Source organism: Schistocerca gregaria, chromosome 10 (genome assembly GCF_023897955.1).
Source record: "Schistocerca gregaria isolate iqSchGreg1 chromosome 10, iqSchGreg1.2, whole genome shotgun sequence".
NCBI classification, from domain to species: Eukaryota; Metazoa; Arthropoda; class Insecta; order Orthoptera; family Acrididae; genus Schistocerca; species Schistocerca gregaria.
The window spans coordinates 127290623-127308219 of NC_064929.1; the positions used below are offsets into that span (position 1 = coordinate 127290623).

Genomic DNA, 17597 nt, shown 5'->3' on the forward strand with positions numbered 1-17597 from the left:
ACAGCAAGTTCCCATGCCAGTCTAGGAATGGTAGAACGATGGGTTCGATGACGGTTTGGATGTACCGTGCACTATTCAGTGTCCCCTCGACAATCACCAGAGGTGTACAGCCAGTGTAGGAGATCGCTCCCCACACCATGATGCCGGGTGTTGGCCCTGTGTGCCTCCGTCGTATGCAGTCCTGATTGTGGCGCTCACATGCACGGCGCCAAACACGCATACGACCATCATTGGCACCAAGGCAGAAGCGACTCTCATCGCTGAAGACGACACGTCTCATTCGTCCCTCCATTCACGCCTGTCGCGACACCACTGGAGGCGGGCTGCACGATGTTGGGGCGTGACGGTCTAACGGTGTGCGGGACCGTAGCCCAGCTTCATGGAGACGGTTGCGAATGGTCCTCGCCGATACCCCAGGAGCAACAGTGTCTCTAATTTGCTGGGAAGTGGCGGTGCGGTCCCCTATGGCACTGCGTAGGATCCTACGGTCTTGGCGTGCATCCGTGCGTCGCTGCGGTCCGGTCCCAGGTCGACGGGCACGTGCACCTTCCGCCGACCACTGGCGACAACATCGATGTACTGTGGAGACCTCACGCCCCACGTGTTGAGCAATTCGGCGGTACGTCCACCCGGCCCCCCGCATGCCCACTATACGCCCTCGCTCAAAGTCCGTCAACTGCACATACGGTTCACGTCCATGCTGTCGCGGCATGCTACCAGTGTTAAAGACTGCGATGGAGCTCCGTATGCCACGGCAAACTGGCTGACACTGACGGCGGCGGTGCACAAATACTGCGCAGCTAGCGCCATTCGACGGCCAACACCGCGGTTCCTGGTGTGTCCGCTGTGCCGTGCGTGTGATCATTGCTTGTACAGCCCTCTCGCAGTGTCCGGAGCAAGTATGGTGGGTCTGACACACCGGTGTCAATGTGTTCTTTTTTCCATTTCCAGGAGTGTATTTTAGGTAACTTGTGAAGAGGAGCAAAAGTTCTTAGAGCGCAAAAGCGTGTAACAAGACTCATTTGTGGTGTAAATTGAAGAACATCATACAGAAACATGCTCAAGAAATTGGGTCTCCTAACCATTGCTTCTCAGTACATTTATTCCTTAATGAAATTTAATGCAAATAATATGTCTGTTTCCAACCAATAGCTCAATATACAAGGTGTTTCAGAGAGAATATTCGTATTTCGAATGCATATATTAATTAAACTAAGACATACGAATATTAAACTTTACACGCATATTTACAAACCTTTCAAGTTCAGATTACAGATGTTCAATATGTCCTCCATCAGTGACACGAACAATATCACATCGATACTCAAATTCATCCCATACTCGGGCAACCATGTTCTTCGTCAGTGATGTTATGGCAGTACGGATCTGGTTCTTCAACTCTCCTAGGTTCTTTGGGAGTGGTGGTACATAAGCGTTGTCTTTAACATAACCCCACATGAAGAGGTCAGAGGGTGTCAAATCCAGTGACTGTGCAGCCCAGCTGAGACGCCCTAAGTCGCCAGCTCCTTGAAGACCAATCCAACGGTTCGGTAGAGTTTCACTCAGGTACTCATGTACTTGGCGACTCCAGTGAGGGAGTGCCCCGTCTTGCTGAAAAATGAAGTTGTCTTCGTGTAGCCTCGGAAACAACCAGTTTTGTAACGTAGCGAGACATTGCTGGCCGTTAATCGTGTTTCCATCAAAGGAGAATGAGCCGTAAACAGATGATCTGGATGTCGCACAAAACACATTGACTTTGGCCGAATTTCGCACATGTTCAGTGGCTGCATGTAGGTTCTGTAGACCTCAAATTCGAACATTGTGTTTGTTTACCTGACCACTAACATGGGAAGTCGCTTCATGACTGAACACGGTGTGTTGTGCAGAAGTGTTATCATTGTCAATAGCATCAAAAATCTCGTTACTAAATGCTACTCGTTTGCGTTTGTCAACAGGACCCAGAGGTTGCAACAGCTGTAAATTGTACGGCTTCATAGCCAACGGACGTCTCAAAACACGCCAAATTGTTGTTGTAGGCAGTTGTAACTCTCGACTGGCACGATGAATTGAATTTGAAGGACTACGTTCGAAAGCGGTTTGAATTCGTGCATCATTTTCTTTGGAAACACGAGGGCGGCCAGCACTCTTTCCTTTACATATCCATCCCGTATCTAGTTACTGTCAATACCACCTGCGAATATTCCACCCATTCGGAGGATCAATTAGGTACCTCAACCTGAAACGTCTTTGCACTGTAATCACGGAATTGCACTTCGCAAACTCTAGAACACAAAATGATTTCTGCTGTGGAATTGCCATTTTAAACATATGACGGTTTCCAAGCAAAACAGAAGACAAATGACATGTACCGGCTATTAATATAAACTAGACTATGTGTTAGTTTCTCCAATAGCAGAGCCGAGGCGCAGCGATTTATCGTTTGGACAAAATAATAATATGTAATGCGTATATTCCTTTTGAAACACCCTGTATCATAGCAATACAAAGAGTAATAACAATCTACATAAAGACCTAAAATCACTTATCATGATCCAAACGGGGATCAGATATTCAGCAACACAAATTTTCAGTAAATTACCAACAACTATACAAAACTTGGTTTCAGATAAAGCACAGTTTAAACAGTCTGAAAGACCTTTCTGTGGTCGATTCCTTCTTCTCTACAGATCAGTATCCTAACAGGACTGTTAGACCACCTTAAGTGAACTTTTTCGATGTACTCTGTCAATCATATCTGGTAAGGATGCCACACTGCACAGTAGCATTCTAAAAGAGGACAGACAAGTGTAGTGTACGCAGTCTCCTTAGTAAATATGTTACATGTCCTTACAATAAAATGCAGTCTGTGGTTAGCCTTCCCCACGACATTTTCTATGTATTCCTTCCAATTTAAGTTGTTCATATTTGTAATTCCTAGGTATTTAGTTGTATTTACGGCCTTTAGATTAGACTGATGTATCGTGTAACCGGAGTTCAACGGATTCATTTTAGCACTAATGTGGATGGCCTCACACCTTTTATTATTTAGGGTCAATTGCCAATTTTCGCACCATTTTCTAATGACCTTCCATGTTAGCCGAGAGTGCTAACGCGCTACTTCCTGGACGCGGGGGAAGGTGTGCTGGCCCCAGATCGAATCCGCCCGGTGGATTCATGGCGAGGGCCAGTGTGCTGTCCGGCCTGGATGTGGTTTTTAAGCGGTTTTCCACATCGCACTAGGTGAATACCGGGCTGATCCCCACGTCTCGCCTCAGTTACACGTCTGACAGACATTTGAAGACGTCTGCACTGTTTCATGGCTTACGCAAAACACAGACAGTTGGGGTACACTATTTCCATCCCAGATGTTGCGGGGTAGCGACACGAAGGGCATCCAGCCACCCCTTAAATTAACATGCCAAATCGGATTGACCATAGCCGACCCTGCGCCACCACAGGACAAGGAATTAGCGACAGAGAGTCAGATATCATTTCTAAATCGTTTTGCAATTTGATTTTATCTTCTCATTACTTTCTAGTTCACAAGCGAAAGCGTCATCTGCAAACAACCTAAGGTGGCTGCTCATATTGGCTCCCAAATCGTTTATATAGATAAGGAACAGCAAAGGACCTATTACACTACTTTGGGAAACGCCAGAAATCACTCCTGTTTTAATCTATGACTTTCTGTCAATTACTACGTACTGTTACCTCTCTGACAGGAAATCGTTAGTCCAGTCATATAACTGAGACGATAATGGATAAGTACGATATTTCACTACAAGCTGCTTTTGTGGTAAAGTGTCAAAAGCCTATTCGTTGTTACACAAGGTGGAAGGTAGTGTTCCGACATGCCATCATCCACACACGCCACAATTGTAGCCCACCAGGGCAATATTATGCAGTGTGGAAATTTACTTGAGGTAGTAATCGAAGGCACCATTACAGCTGCATACTACATGATCATCTGTATCTACAGACCATCTGCACCTTTCATGCTTGATATTTTTCACGACGGAGTGGAATCTATGAGAAAGACATTTCTGTGTTACAAAGCAACAATCACGTTACAGTGGTTTGAGCAGCTTGATATTGTGCTCATAGTGCTGCCTTTTCCATCAAATTCGGCTGATACCAATCCAATGGAACACTATTGTGCATCAGCTCTGTGTATACACAAACCTTCCCCTTTAATTCATTGGGATAGCAAATACCGTGAGTAGACGGCAGGTACAACATACCTTTGGAAATCTACGATGAGTGTGCCAGATCTATGCACAGACATGATGACAGAGTACAGTGTGTATGTATACCTGTATGTCTTTATGCGTTCCAAATGAAGTCGAACGTGTAGTAATGTAAGGGTTTTGAATCAGTGCAGACAAAACTGGCGGTGTTAGAAGGTAGACTCACAAGACGCCATTCAGGAGCCTCATGAAGATGAGGAGGGGCAGGCTGGGCATGAAGGCGGCTGCGACGGAGCAGAGGCAGTTGCCAGCCAGCGTGAGCGACAGCACCAACCGGCGACCCCGTGTGTCCGCCACGAAGCCCCACAGGTGGGAGCTCAGGATCATGCCTGCCAACAGCAATACAAAGCCACCAGGTGAGACCTCAGTACCATGCCTTTTGTCAAAAGAGGCAATTGCCAGCCAGCGTCAGCGACAACACCAGCCAATGACCCCGCGTGTCCGCAACGAAGCCCCACAGGTGGGAGCTCAGGATCATGCCTGCCAACAGCAATACAAAGCCACCAGGTGAGACCTCAGTACCATGCCTTTCGTTAGCAGAGGCAGTTGCCACCCAGCATCAGCGACAGCACCAACCGGCGACCCCGTGTGTCCACCACGAAGCCAAAGAGGTGGGACCTCAGGATCATGCCTGCCAACAGCAATACAAAGCCACCAGGTGAGACCTCAGTACCATGCCTTTCGTCAGCAGAGGCAATTACCACCCAGCATCAGCGACAGCACCAACCGGCGACCCCGTGTGTCCGCCACGAAGCCCCAGAGGTGGGACCTCAGGATCATGCCTGCCAACAGCAATACAAAGCCACCAGGTTCCACCTCAGTACCATGCCTTTTGTCAGCAGAGGCAGTTGCCACCCAGCATCAGCGACAGCACCAACCGGCGACCCCGTATGTCCGCCACGAAGCCAAAGAGGTGGGACCTCAGGATCATGCCTGCCAACAGCAATACAAAGCCACCAGGTGAGACCTCAGTACCATGCCTTTTGTCAGCAGAGGCAGTTGCCACCCAGTATCAGTGACAGCACCAACCGGCGACCCCGTGTGTCCGCCACGAAGCCAAAGAGGTGGGACCTCAGGATCATGCCTGCCAACAGCAATACAAAGCCACCAGGTGAGACCTCAGTACCATGCCTTTCGTCAGCAGAGGCAATTACCACCCAGCATCAGCAACAGCACCAACCGGCGACCCCGTGTGTCCGCCACGAAGCCCCAGAGGTGGGACCTCAGGATCATGCCTGCCAACAGCAATACAAAGCCACCAGGTTCCACCTCAGTACCATGCCTTGCGTCAGCAGAGGCAGTTGCTACCCAGCATCAGCGACAGCACCAACCGGCGACCCCGTGTGTCCGCCACGAAGCCCCAGAGGTGGGACCTCAGGATTATGCCTGCCAGCAGCAATACAAAGCCACCAGGTGAGACCTCAGTACCATGCCTTTCGTCAGCAGAGGCAGTTGCCACCCAGCATCAGCAACAGCACCAACCGGCGATCCTGTGTGTCCGCCACGAAGCCCCAGAGATGGGACCTCAGGATCATGCCTGCCAACAGCAATACAAAGCCACCAGGTGAGACCTCAGTACCATGCCTTGCGTCAGCAGAGGCAATTGCCAGCCAGCGTCAGTGACAGCACCAGCCAGCGACCATGTGTGTCCACCACAAAGCCCCACAGGTGGGAGCTCAGGATCATGCCTGCCAACAGCAATACAAAGCCACCAGGTGAGACCTCAGTACCATGCCTTTCGACAGCAGAGGCAGTTGGCAGCCAGCACTAGCGACAGCACCAGCCAGCGACCCCGTGTGTCCGCTACGAAGCCTCACAGGTGGGAGCTCAGGATCATGCATGCCAACAACAAAGGCACTGGGTGGGACCTCAGTATCATGCCTTTCGTCAGCAAAGGCAATTGTCAGCGAGCATCAGTGACAACACAAGCCGGTGACCCCGTGTGTCTGCCACGAAGCCCCACAGGTGGGAGCTCAGGATCATGCCTGCCAACAGCAACACAAAGCCACCAGGTGACACCTCAGTACCATGCCTTTTGTCAGCTGAGGCAATTGCCAGCCAGCGTCAGTGACAGCACCAGCTGGCGGCACCGTGTGTCCGCCACGATGCCCCACAGGTGGGAGCTCAGGATCATGCCTGCCAACAGCAATACAAAGCCACCAGGTGAGACCTCAGTACCATGCCTTTCGTCAGCAGAGGCAGTTGCCACCCAGCATCAGCAACAGCACCAACCGGCGACCCCGTGTGTCTGCCACGAAGCCCCAGAGGTGGGACCTCAGGATCATGCCTGCCAACAGCAATACAAAGCCACCAGGTGAGACCTCAGTACCATGCCTTTTGTCAGCAGAGGCAGTTGCCACCCAGCAACAGCGACAGCACCAACCAGCGACCCCATGTGTCTGCCACGAAGCCCCACAGGTGGGAGGTCAGGATCATGCTTGCCAACAGCAATACAAAGCCACCAGGTGAGACCTCAGTACCATGCCTCTCTTCAGCAGAGACAGTTGCCAGGCAGCATCAGCGACAGCACCAGCCAGCGACCCCGTGTGTCCGCTACGAAGCCTCACAGGTGGGAGCTCAGGATCATGCATGCCAACAGCAAAGGCACTGGGTGGGACCTCAGTATCATGCCTTTCGTCAGCAAAGGCAATTGGCAGCGAGCATCAGTGACAACACAAGCCGGTGACCCCGTGTGTCTGCCACGAAGCCCCACAGGTGGGAGCTCAGGATCATGCCTGCCAACAGCAACACAAAGCCACCAGGTGACACCTCAGTACCATGCCTTTTGTCAGCAGAGGCAGTTGCCAGCCAGCGTCAGTGAGAGCACCAGCTGGCGGCACCGTGTGTCCGCCACGATGCCCCACAGGTGGGAGCTCAGGATCATGCCTGCCAACAGCAATACAAAGCCAATGGGTGGGACCTCAGCATCATGCCTGCAGACAGCGGAGACAGCTTGCACTGAAAGCAGAAATTGTAATTTAACGTGGGTGTGTGGGGAAAACAATTCCTTAATGTTTGAGTAGAGCATCAGTAGTGTGTTGCGTGACATGGTCTCGTCGATTAAATACCTAGACGTAGCGCTGCATTGCGATATGAAATGTAACAAGCATGCTAGGACTGTGCTAAGGAAGGCGAGTTTGGTTTATGCGAAGAATTTTAGAAAAGTGTGGAGACTGTGTACAGAACACAAGTGGGACCAATTCTTGAGAACTGCTCAAATATTTGGGAACCACACCAGATCAGAGAAAAAGGAAAACAGAAATAATTAAGAGGTGGCCGCTTGTGCCGTAGAAAAACGCGGGAAGGAGCTATATTGGCTGCCCGCAATTAAACTACCAGAACAGGGAATAGCAGGCTGCTTTCTAGGACTCACAGATGCAGGAGAACCGTAGATTGGCTGCAAAGAAAATCTTTGAATAATGAGAATTTTTCACAGTACTTTTTAAATACATACGTCTGTTTCGCGTTCTTCCTTGATAAACATTTGACCACCTGCTGTCCCGGTCTGCAATGGAGATTTTAGGAACTATGTTGACAGAACCCCAAATCACTGGCGGAATGATAAAACTTTTGCTATGTGGGAGTTTAGCAGTCTTGTTTGGAACATTTTCGTTGACCATGAATTAAGAGAGCCTTGCCATTCGTGAATGGTAGTATATGTGAAGTTCGGGAAGTAGAGAGAGAAGGCCGCTCTGCTGGAGCGCACTGTTCTCCAGCTCCCTTTGTGACTCTGGCTGGAGATGGCATTACTTGTGATGGAGGACACGACGTCCAGTGGCCAACCGATCAGCCGACTTCCACACTGTTCCAGCCTACAATTTAAACTACGGTGAGAATCTGTTGCACAGGTGACCAGGATGCAATCATTCGGTAGCCGAGGTGTTTGGCTTAGCTTAAATTCTGACCTCTCGTTAATTTTAATTCGGCGTTCCAGGTCTCACTAATGAGGCAGTTAGTTATGGCAGTAGCATTCGACATCCTATGCCTTCAGACTAAGTCGGACCAGGAACTGTGGGGGCACACAATCATTTGCTTTTGTCAGTGATTTGTAAAATGACGACTATTCTCTCCTTCCCTATTCCCTGCAGTCTCTGATACGTGATTCAACCATTATTTGCAAAAACAGACATAATGTCTGCAGGGATACCGCAGTCACTTTTTCGACAATGTTACTTAAAATCCGTCTTGACTGCGTCCACACCCAGCATAGTTCACATTCTGCCTGAAATTAAATTTACTCAATGTTCTATGACTCTAGATATCATTTTGTATGAAAATTCGTTTATGTATTTGACACACAGATTTTACAAAAAATTGAGGTCAATTTGGACTGATATTTTACTCTCTTTTGGCAGATTCATGATGAAATTGTTGAAACAGCGTTGCTTAAAACTCCAAATCCCTTGGAGTCCTGGTACATTTGTAGACTGATGTTTAGCTGTATCGAGAACTTGCTGTAAACTTACTATCTGATGCTATTCGTAAAGTGGGATGACGTGTATGTGTGTTAGGAGGAAGATTTTCAATTACCGTAATACGAGAGACATTTCATAAATGATGCACAGGTTCGTATTGCTGTGGACTATTTGATGCAACAAGAACGAAAATTACGTCAGATATAGTCGAGATGCTGAGGAAGAAGTAGGTGTTTTGCTTTCTTCGCTGTGTAAAATTGGACGGGGTACAAATGGATCATGCAGGGTCTCAGGTACTGTGACTGTTGAACACCAGACGTCATACATCAGGATCGAAAACGTATGTGGCGAAAACCAGACAGAAATGCATCGTATGTTAAGTAAAGTATATGGTGAGTTTACAGTGGACTATAGTACAGTTGTGTGTTGGGTTAACCGTTTTCGTTGTGGTCGTATGAGTAAAGATAATAACCCAAGACCCGGAAGACCAAGAATGCCAAAAGATGAACGAAGTGTGAACCTGGTGGCAGATGCTCTCAACGAAGATCGCAATGCAACTTGTGAAGAAATCTCTGAAGCCGCGGAAATTTCCCGAGCATCAGTATTCCATATTCTGAGAAATAACTGAAGACAAAAATTTCTGCGAGGTGGGTCCAACATTGTCTGACTGCTTAAGAGAAGCAGAAACGTCTCGCCATTGCCTTCTGGCTCGAACAACGAATCGACTGTTAAGGTTAAGGATTGTTCTGTCGAATTGTCGTTACTGATGAAACGTGGATTAGTGACTTTGAACAGGAGTTGAATTCACACTCCAGTGTTTGGAGAGCTTCAGATTCCTCACGTCGATAACAATTTAGACGTGCTGGATCAACGCTCAAGCAAATCATACTACTTTGTTCTCATCAGCAAGGAATCATTATGAAAGAGGCTCATGAGAAACACGTATTATAGTAACTTCATGCAAAACCTGTACAGAAAGCTGCACATAAACCGACCTGAGGTGCTCGAGGCTGGGTCGGGGACCGATAACCGTAGTAGTCTGGTCCCTTTAATCCCACAAACCAACCAACCCACCGAGGCTGGGTACCTCATTCTCAACTACAACGCAAATCGGCAAAGTTGTAGCCCAAAAAATATGATAAGAAATGGTGTCCTGGACAGATTAATAGCCGGCCAGTGTGGACGAGCGGTTCTAGGCGCTTCAGTCCGGAACCGCGCGACCGCTACGGTCGCAGGTTCGAATCCTGCTTCGGGCATGGATGTGCGCGATGTCCTTAGGTTAGTTAGGTTTAAGTAGTTCTAAGTCAACCTCAGATGTTAAGTCCCATAGTGCTCATTTAAACCATTTTTGAACGGAATAATAGAGCTTCTGAGACACTGGGACACTGTGGTAGAGAAGCAGGGAAACTATGCTGTAGGAGTGTAAAGAGATATCGAAGAAAATGAATGCGTAATTAAAAGAAATTTATGTGCGTTATTCATGAAATGTCCCTCGTAGATAATGGCTTGGTCACTTTGAAAACAAGGGTCCCTTCCCCTCCTTCCAATCACCAAACTTAAGCAATGTCAGGGCTCTCATTACTAGGGTGGAAGACCATCTGGGTACGCTGGATACTGTTGGTTCAGGAACGTGGATGTCGCAGAAGAAGCTCTCCTTGGTCTAACTCTACACAAAGACGCAGTGGCATGACATGGTAACCCCTTGACGTCCTCCCTCCACGAAGTTCTCTCTTGGGAATGGTGACTTGCTTGCTGCAAGCCTATACTGGACAAGCACTCAATCTGATCTATTCACCGCGGTGATATGCGGCCTCTATGTCTTCGGCCGTCCACTTCTCCGTCTGTCGTTGTTCTTTCCACTGCTCTTGCCTTCTGGCACTGTAACCAAAATATACTACTGGCCATTAAAATTGATACACCTAGAAGGAATGTAGATAATAGACGGGTATTCACTGGACAAATATATTATACTAGAACTGACATGTGATTACATTTTCACGCAATTTGGGTGCATACATCCTGAGAAATCAGTACCCAGAAGAACCACCTCTGGCCATAATAACGGCCTTGATACGACTGAGCATTGAGACAAACTGAGCTCGGATGGCGTGTACAGGTACAGTTGCCCATGCAGCTTCAACACGATACCAAAGTTCATCAAGAGTAGTGATTGGCGTATTGTGATGAGGCAGTTGCACGGCCACCATTCACCAGACGTTTTCAGTTGGTGAGAGATCTGGAGAATGCGGTGGCCAGGGCAGCAGTCGAACATTTTTTGTATGCAGAAACGCCCGCACAGGACCTGCAACATGCGGCTGTGCATTATCCTGCTGAAATGTGGGGTTTCTCAGGCATCGAATGAAGGGTAAAGCCACGGGTCGTAACACATCTGAAATGTGACGTCCACTGTTCAAAGTGCCGTCAATGCGAACAAGTGGTGACCGAGACGTATAACCAGTGGCACCCCATACCACCACGCCGGGTGATACGCCAGTATGGCGATGACGAATACACGCTTGCAATGTGCGCTCACCGCGATGTCGCCAAACACGTATGCGACCATCATGATGCTGTAAACAGAACACGGATTCATCCGAAAAAATGACGTTTTGCCATTTGTGCACCCATGCTCGTCGTTGAATACACCATCGCAGGCGCCCCTGTCTGTGATGCAGCGTGAAAGGTAACCGCAGCCACAGTCTCCGAGCTGATAGTCGATGCTGCTGCAAACATCGTCCAACTGTTCATGCAGATGGTTGTTGTCTTGCAAATGTGCCCATCTGCTGACTCAGGGATCGAGACGTGGTTGCACGATCCGTTACAGCCGTGATGCCTGTCATCTCGTAGTGATACGAGGCTGTTGGGATCCAGCACGGCGTTCCGTATTAACCTCCTGAACCCACCGATCCCATATTCCGCTAACAGTCATAGGGTCTCGACCAACGCGATCAGCGATGTCGCGGTACGACAACCCACAATCGCGATAGGTTACAATCCGACCTTTATCAAAGTCGGAAATGTGATGGTACGCATTTCTTCTCCTTACACGAGGCATAACAACAACGTTTCACCAGGCAACGCCGGTCAACTGCTGTTTGTGTATGAGAAATCGGTTGGAAACTTTCCTCAAGTCAGCACGTTGCAGGTGTCGCCACCGGCGCCAACCTTGTGTGAATGCTCTGAAAAGCTAATCATTTGCATATCGCAGCATCTCCTTCCTGTCGGTTAAATTTCGCGTCTGTAGCACGTCATCTTCGTGGTGTAGCAATTTTAATGGCCAGTAGTGTAGTAAGCAATCTGTGTAGCTGCTCCTTCACGACACCAGCCACTTCCACTGCACAGTCTACGGTGCTGCTAGATTCTACCGTGCAGAATTCGAGTATACGTACCACTGGTTCCCACAGAAGCTGTAGTCGCTGACATGGACCTGGAGGGATTGTCCAGGCGGAGGGGGTGTAGTCTGGACTCAGATGGATCACTGCCTGAGACTACTGCAGTTTTAGCAGACTCTGTTGTCTTCCCGCGTTAGTCACACGGTGTTCCCCGCCCCCCCCCCCCCCCGTTCCCCCCCTCTCTCCCCGTCGACTCGAGGCTCTGTTGTGACTGACCTATGTAGATGGAGCCGCTGAGGAAGCCCTTCTCGAAGGACGACATCTCGAAGTCGCACTGGGCCGCCGGTGTGACGTAGGCTGCCGCCAGCGACTCGAAGAGCAGCGTCATCAGGCAGAAGCCACACACCACCAGCGCCGTCCAGTGGAAGCGGCCCTGGCCTGAAACACGTCGAGCGTATCCATAACTAAACTGTGTAAGACTCTAAAACGTACAATTGAAAGAAAACTGCACACGGTCGCTATTTTAAACGAATTAACCTGGTTTCAACACTGCTCGGAGTGTCTTCTTCAGAATTTAAATCAAAGAATGGTCTATAACATGTTTGCAGAATTATGACTAAAAACGTATTGAGAGGCACCCCACAAGCCTTGCTCATACTGTGGCATCAAGCAGTCAGGCCTGCAACATGAGTGGTCTGCCAAGCTTGTGGATTCATTCTTATTTATCGAGTAACATGAACTCTAGTACTCCGCTAACAGTTATAGCGGATTACAATTTACAAACTATTCTCCTGTTTGAATATTACGCAATGGAAACGGATAACGCACATCTGACTATTAGTAACCTACACAAATCTGACTCTTCACTACACACTGGCAATACCACATTTTCTTTCTTACCCAACGGCTTTGATCAACACGTGGCCATCGCACTGAATATGAATGGCGCACACATTATAAATTCTGGGTATCATGACAACATACTATTCGAAGGAAAATGCCACCAATCTTTTTCTTTTCACTATCTTATTTATTCCGATAAATTCTATAACATAAACACACAAATTCTGCACCCTACAACAATGACACATGAGCAATTCCGCCCAGTCGGCATGGCTTTACATTGGTGATTCTCTATCTTATGGTCTCGTAATTATCTAACACTATACAGTGCACTTTCAGGATAGGATGGTGGATCTTTTTCCTATATCTCACACTTCGACTCTCACACCCATCATTACGAAAATTTCCTCCAGACCGAGTGCTACAAAAAGGAACATGCATAACCCACTGCCTCTGAAACTATCTTGTTACTCTCCCATGCCAACCACACATACTTAAATTTCATGAAATTCATCACACTGGCAACATACCATACAACACAAGGAATAGTCACAAAGTTATCATCACATCACTTTCAGCTTTCCCACTCAATTAGTATTTATCCCAGTTTCACACGACACTGCCCCACTTCGTAATTTTTTCTTTCTACTATGAACTATGGAGGATATATGCATGTCTACCTGTGCAATGCAAGCCAAGTGGCGTTGCTGGATAGACGGCTGACTCACCTTGCTACACTCTCAGAGTATTATAGTTTCAATCAAGCGTCACACGGAAACATAACACGCAAAGTAATATTAAGAACATATTCGTCACACACGCGAGTCCTCAACTGATACCTTGTACAAGTACTTCTCTTTATCCCTTGTCTCATACACAGATTGAGACTCACACAGTACTCACCACTTGCAGGTACTCGTCTCTAATTTGAAGTCCTGCACACGCCATTTCTTAAATATTTCCAACTTATAGTACACAGGCATTTTGCGCAGGGAGTGGCAACTGAGCCTTAACATAGACAAATGTAATGTATTGCGAATACATAGAAAGAACGATCCTTTATTGTATGATTATATGATAGCGGAACAAACACTGCTAGCAGTTACTTCTGTAAAATATCTGGGAGTATGCGTGCGGAACGATTTGAAGTGGAATGATCATATAAAATTAATTGTTGGTAAGGCGGGTACCAGGTTGAGATTCATTGGGAGAGTCCTTAGAAAATGTAGTCCATCAACAAAGGAGGTGGCTTACAAAACCCTCCTTCGACCTATACTTGAGTATTGCTCATCAGTGTGGGATCCGTACCAGATCGGGTTGACGGAGGAGATAGAGAAGATCCAAAGAAGAGCGGCGCGTTTCGTCACAGGGTTATTTGGTAACCGTGATAGCGTTTAACAAACTCAAGTGGCAAACTCTGCAAGAGAGGCGCTCTGCATCGCGGGTGTAGCTGGCTAGCCAGGTTTCAGGAGGGTGCGTTTCTGGATGAGGTATCGAATATATTGCTTCCCCCTACTTATGCCTCCCGAGGAGATCACGAATGTAAAATTAGAGAGATTAGAGCGCGCACGGAGGTTTTCAGACAGTTGTTCTTCCCGCAAACCATACGAGACTGGAACAGGGAAGAGAGGTAATGACAGTGGCACGTAAAGTGCCCTCCACCACACACCACTGGGTGGCTTACAGAGTATAAATGTAGATGTAGAACTAATTTCTACACGTGGTTTGATTGTGACCATTCGTCACTTCCAAAGATTACCACTATCTGACATTTAATTCTCCCCACAAAAGTTCCTGAAATAGAGAAATTATAATTCCAAACTACTCTTAAGTAGACATTCTGGAGTAGTCGGGTGTTCTGCCGGATGTTCGTGTCTAACTTGCACAATATTTCGACAGTGTGCCTCACTGTCTTTCTCAGGTGCTTCCTGGGACTTGTCCCTGTTTGGAACGCGTCCAGTATTTATGCCAAGGTGTTAGGCGTTCCATGTGCGTTCCGCGCCGAGTCCTATGCTCTGTGATTGGTCCATTCCCGAGAGGGTGTGTCTGGTTGGCGCCTGGTGCTCCCTCCGCCGTCCGCGCCGCGCCAGGCGTCCCCTCCGCCGTCCGCGCCGCGGCAGGTGCTGCCTCCACCGTCTGCGCCGCGCTGGGCAGTCGCTACGGGGATGTCGACGCGTACAGACCACGTTAGCTGCGCTCCGGAGGGGACTGACCGCCGCGCTGTGGGGCTTGCCCCGCCGCCGGCCCCGTCAGTCACTCCACTTACGACGACCAGGCAAAGGAGGAGGGGTAATGATCTGCTGACGGCCACGGCGAGGTACTTGGACTACGATATGGATTATTCGACGGATGTTTCGACTGAAGATGATACTACTCGGCATTCTACTGCGTTTGCCACGCAGTACCGCCGAAAACGAAGCGACCCAGGACCTGCACCTCAGCCTTCAGCGGCCACGGACGACGGTTTCGTCAGACCACCGCCGAAAAAACAAGCCAAGAAGCAGCAGCCAGAGGCAACCACTTCACTACCGCTAAGCAACCGTTATGACGTCATCCAAGATGGCGGGACGGCGGCCGCGGACGATGCCGCACAGCAGCAACCGCAACAACAACAATAACAACAACAGCCACTGCAGCAGCAACAAGAACAGTCTACGAGGATACCGCCGATTGTTTTGCAGTATCCTAACTCTTACAAGGAACTGTACGACTGGCTGAAGAGTAATTTGAAACAACCTTTTACGGCAAAACAGGCTGGCGGCGACAAGTTAAAACTTTCTGTTGCCACTACTGACGACTATATGACGGTCATGGACATGGCTGGGGGGCGCGGGATACCAAGTTACACCTTCCCTATGGTGCGGCCACCGACGCTGAAGATCGTCCTGCGTGGAGTTGTGCAGTCTCTCTCCAATGAAGATGTCAAGGACGAATTGGCGGAACTTGGCTTCCATGCTTCCATCGTGGACTACCACAAGATGCCTGGCACGAACAAGAGATCTGGACTTCGCGTCGTCATCCTGCCGGACACGCCTGATAATCGGAAGATCTTCAATGTGACCCGACTCTGTGCCTTGTCTATCACTGTAGAATCACTACGAAAATCTCGTGGTGTTACGCAGTGCTTCAGATGTCAAGGGTTCAATCATGTGGCTCGACACTGCACCATGCCCTTTGTATGTGTGAAATGTGGCGGGCCTCATGACAGCCTACAGTGCCCTGTGCCGAAACAAGACCCAGCTAAGTGTGGTCTATGCAGAGGAAATCATACAGCTAACATCCGATCGTGCCCCAAGCACAAGGAAGCTAGTCGTCGGCAACGCGGGCTCCCACCGCTTACTGCCAAGGAGAGGAATAGGAGGACCAACGTCGTCCGTGGTATCCCGGCAAGCTCTCGCGGCGCTGCAGTCTTTCCACAGGAACAAGTGCCGCCGCTGCAGAGTCGCAATGCGGCTCCCCAGCAACGACGTTCGACTCGCTACGTCATTCGGCACGACGCTGCCCCTTCAGCGTCGCCTCAGGACGGTTTTGTGGCTGATACAGCTGCTTTCCCGACTGCTCCCAGATGGCCCTCTACTGTGCCTGACCGCCAGCAGCGTCGTACGTCTCCAGCTGATACCACTGATCTTGTTGACCTGCTCAAAACCATGATGACTGCAGTAACCGAGATGAGTAGAGCTATCCAGGCTCTCCCCACGACTCTTGCAGCAACTGTGGAGGCCACGATTCGAAGTGTCCTTCGACCGGCGAGCGGCTCTACCACACATCAACATGAATAGAGCGCGTCGTTTTGAAGATCTTCGCATTGTCACTTACAATGCTGATGGGCTGTATCACGATCTCCAAGAAGTCAAGCACTTTCTTGTGGACCATAACATCGACATCATGATGGTCACCGAGACGCACCTGAAGCCTGCTCTACGGGCAAACATCTCCAACTACAGCTGCCATCGTACTTATCGCCTGACGCGAGGGGGCGGCACGGCCATCTATATCAAACTTTCCATACAGCATTACGGTGTCCCTCTTCCAGCTCTTCGGCAGATGGAAGCCACGGCTGTTGCAGTTGAGACGTCGGCGGGGCTCATCACCTTCATCTGCGTTTATCGTCCGCCGAAATATCATCTGGACGCTGACGGTGCCGCAGCGCTGCTCCGGCTCCCTGGCAAGCTCTTCCTTGCTGGGGACTTCAATGCTAAGCATGCGGCGTGGAATTCTCTCCACACCACCTACAGCGGCAGACGACTTCTCCAGGTCCTTGAACGCGCGAATGCCTACGCCTGTGGCCCTGAGGAGCCGACGTGCTATCCTTCCAGAGGCACACCGGACATCCTAGACATCGCCATCACGAAGGGATTGCACCAGTTTCTGACGGCTGACGTCATTCACGAGTTAAACTCCAACCACCTGCCTGTCCTGTTCGACTTGGCGGTCGGCGCTGCCGCAAGACCGCGGAAGTACAACCTCCGCCGCACGGACTGGGAAGCATATCGCACCGACATCACGGCCATGTTGGCACCCCATCTGGACGCGGATCCTCCCGCAGTCGATGCTGGCATGGCAGTTTTTACTGATGCCGTCGCAGCTGCTCTGCACTCGTCAACTCCGCCATCGCGCGGCCCCTCTCGCCCGCGCCCAGGACTGTCTGCCGATATCCTCGACCTCATCAAAGCCCGGAACCGCCTACTCAAGGAATGGCGCTTAACTCGCAATGTGGAGCTTAAGCGAAGGATCAATCAGTTCCGCCGGGACATCAAGGC

General features: G+C 49.4%; 1 protein-coding gene across 1 annotated transcript in view; it reads right to left on the reverse strand.

Annotated features, from left to right (window-relative positions):
* The window catches only part of LOC126293755 (synaptic vesicle glycoprotein 2B-like), a 157184-nt gene that overhangs the window by 88922 nt on the left and 50665 nt on the right, over positions 1 to 17597 (reverse strand). The window contains exons 3-4 of the mRNA XM_049987106.1: positions 12271 to 12432; positions 4414 to 4576 (exon numbers count right to left, since the gene is read on the reverse strand). Of these exons, the coding sequence (XP_049843063.1) occupies positions 4414 to 4576; positions 12271 to 12432 (325 nt within the window). The remainder of the gene's footprint in view (positions 1 to 4413; positions 4577 to 12270; positions 12433 to 17597) is intronic.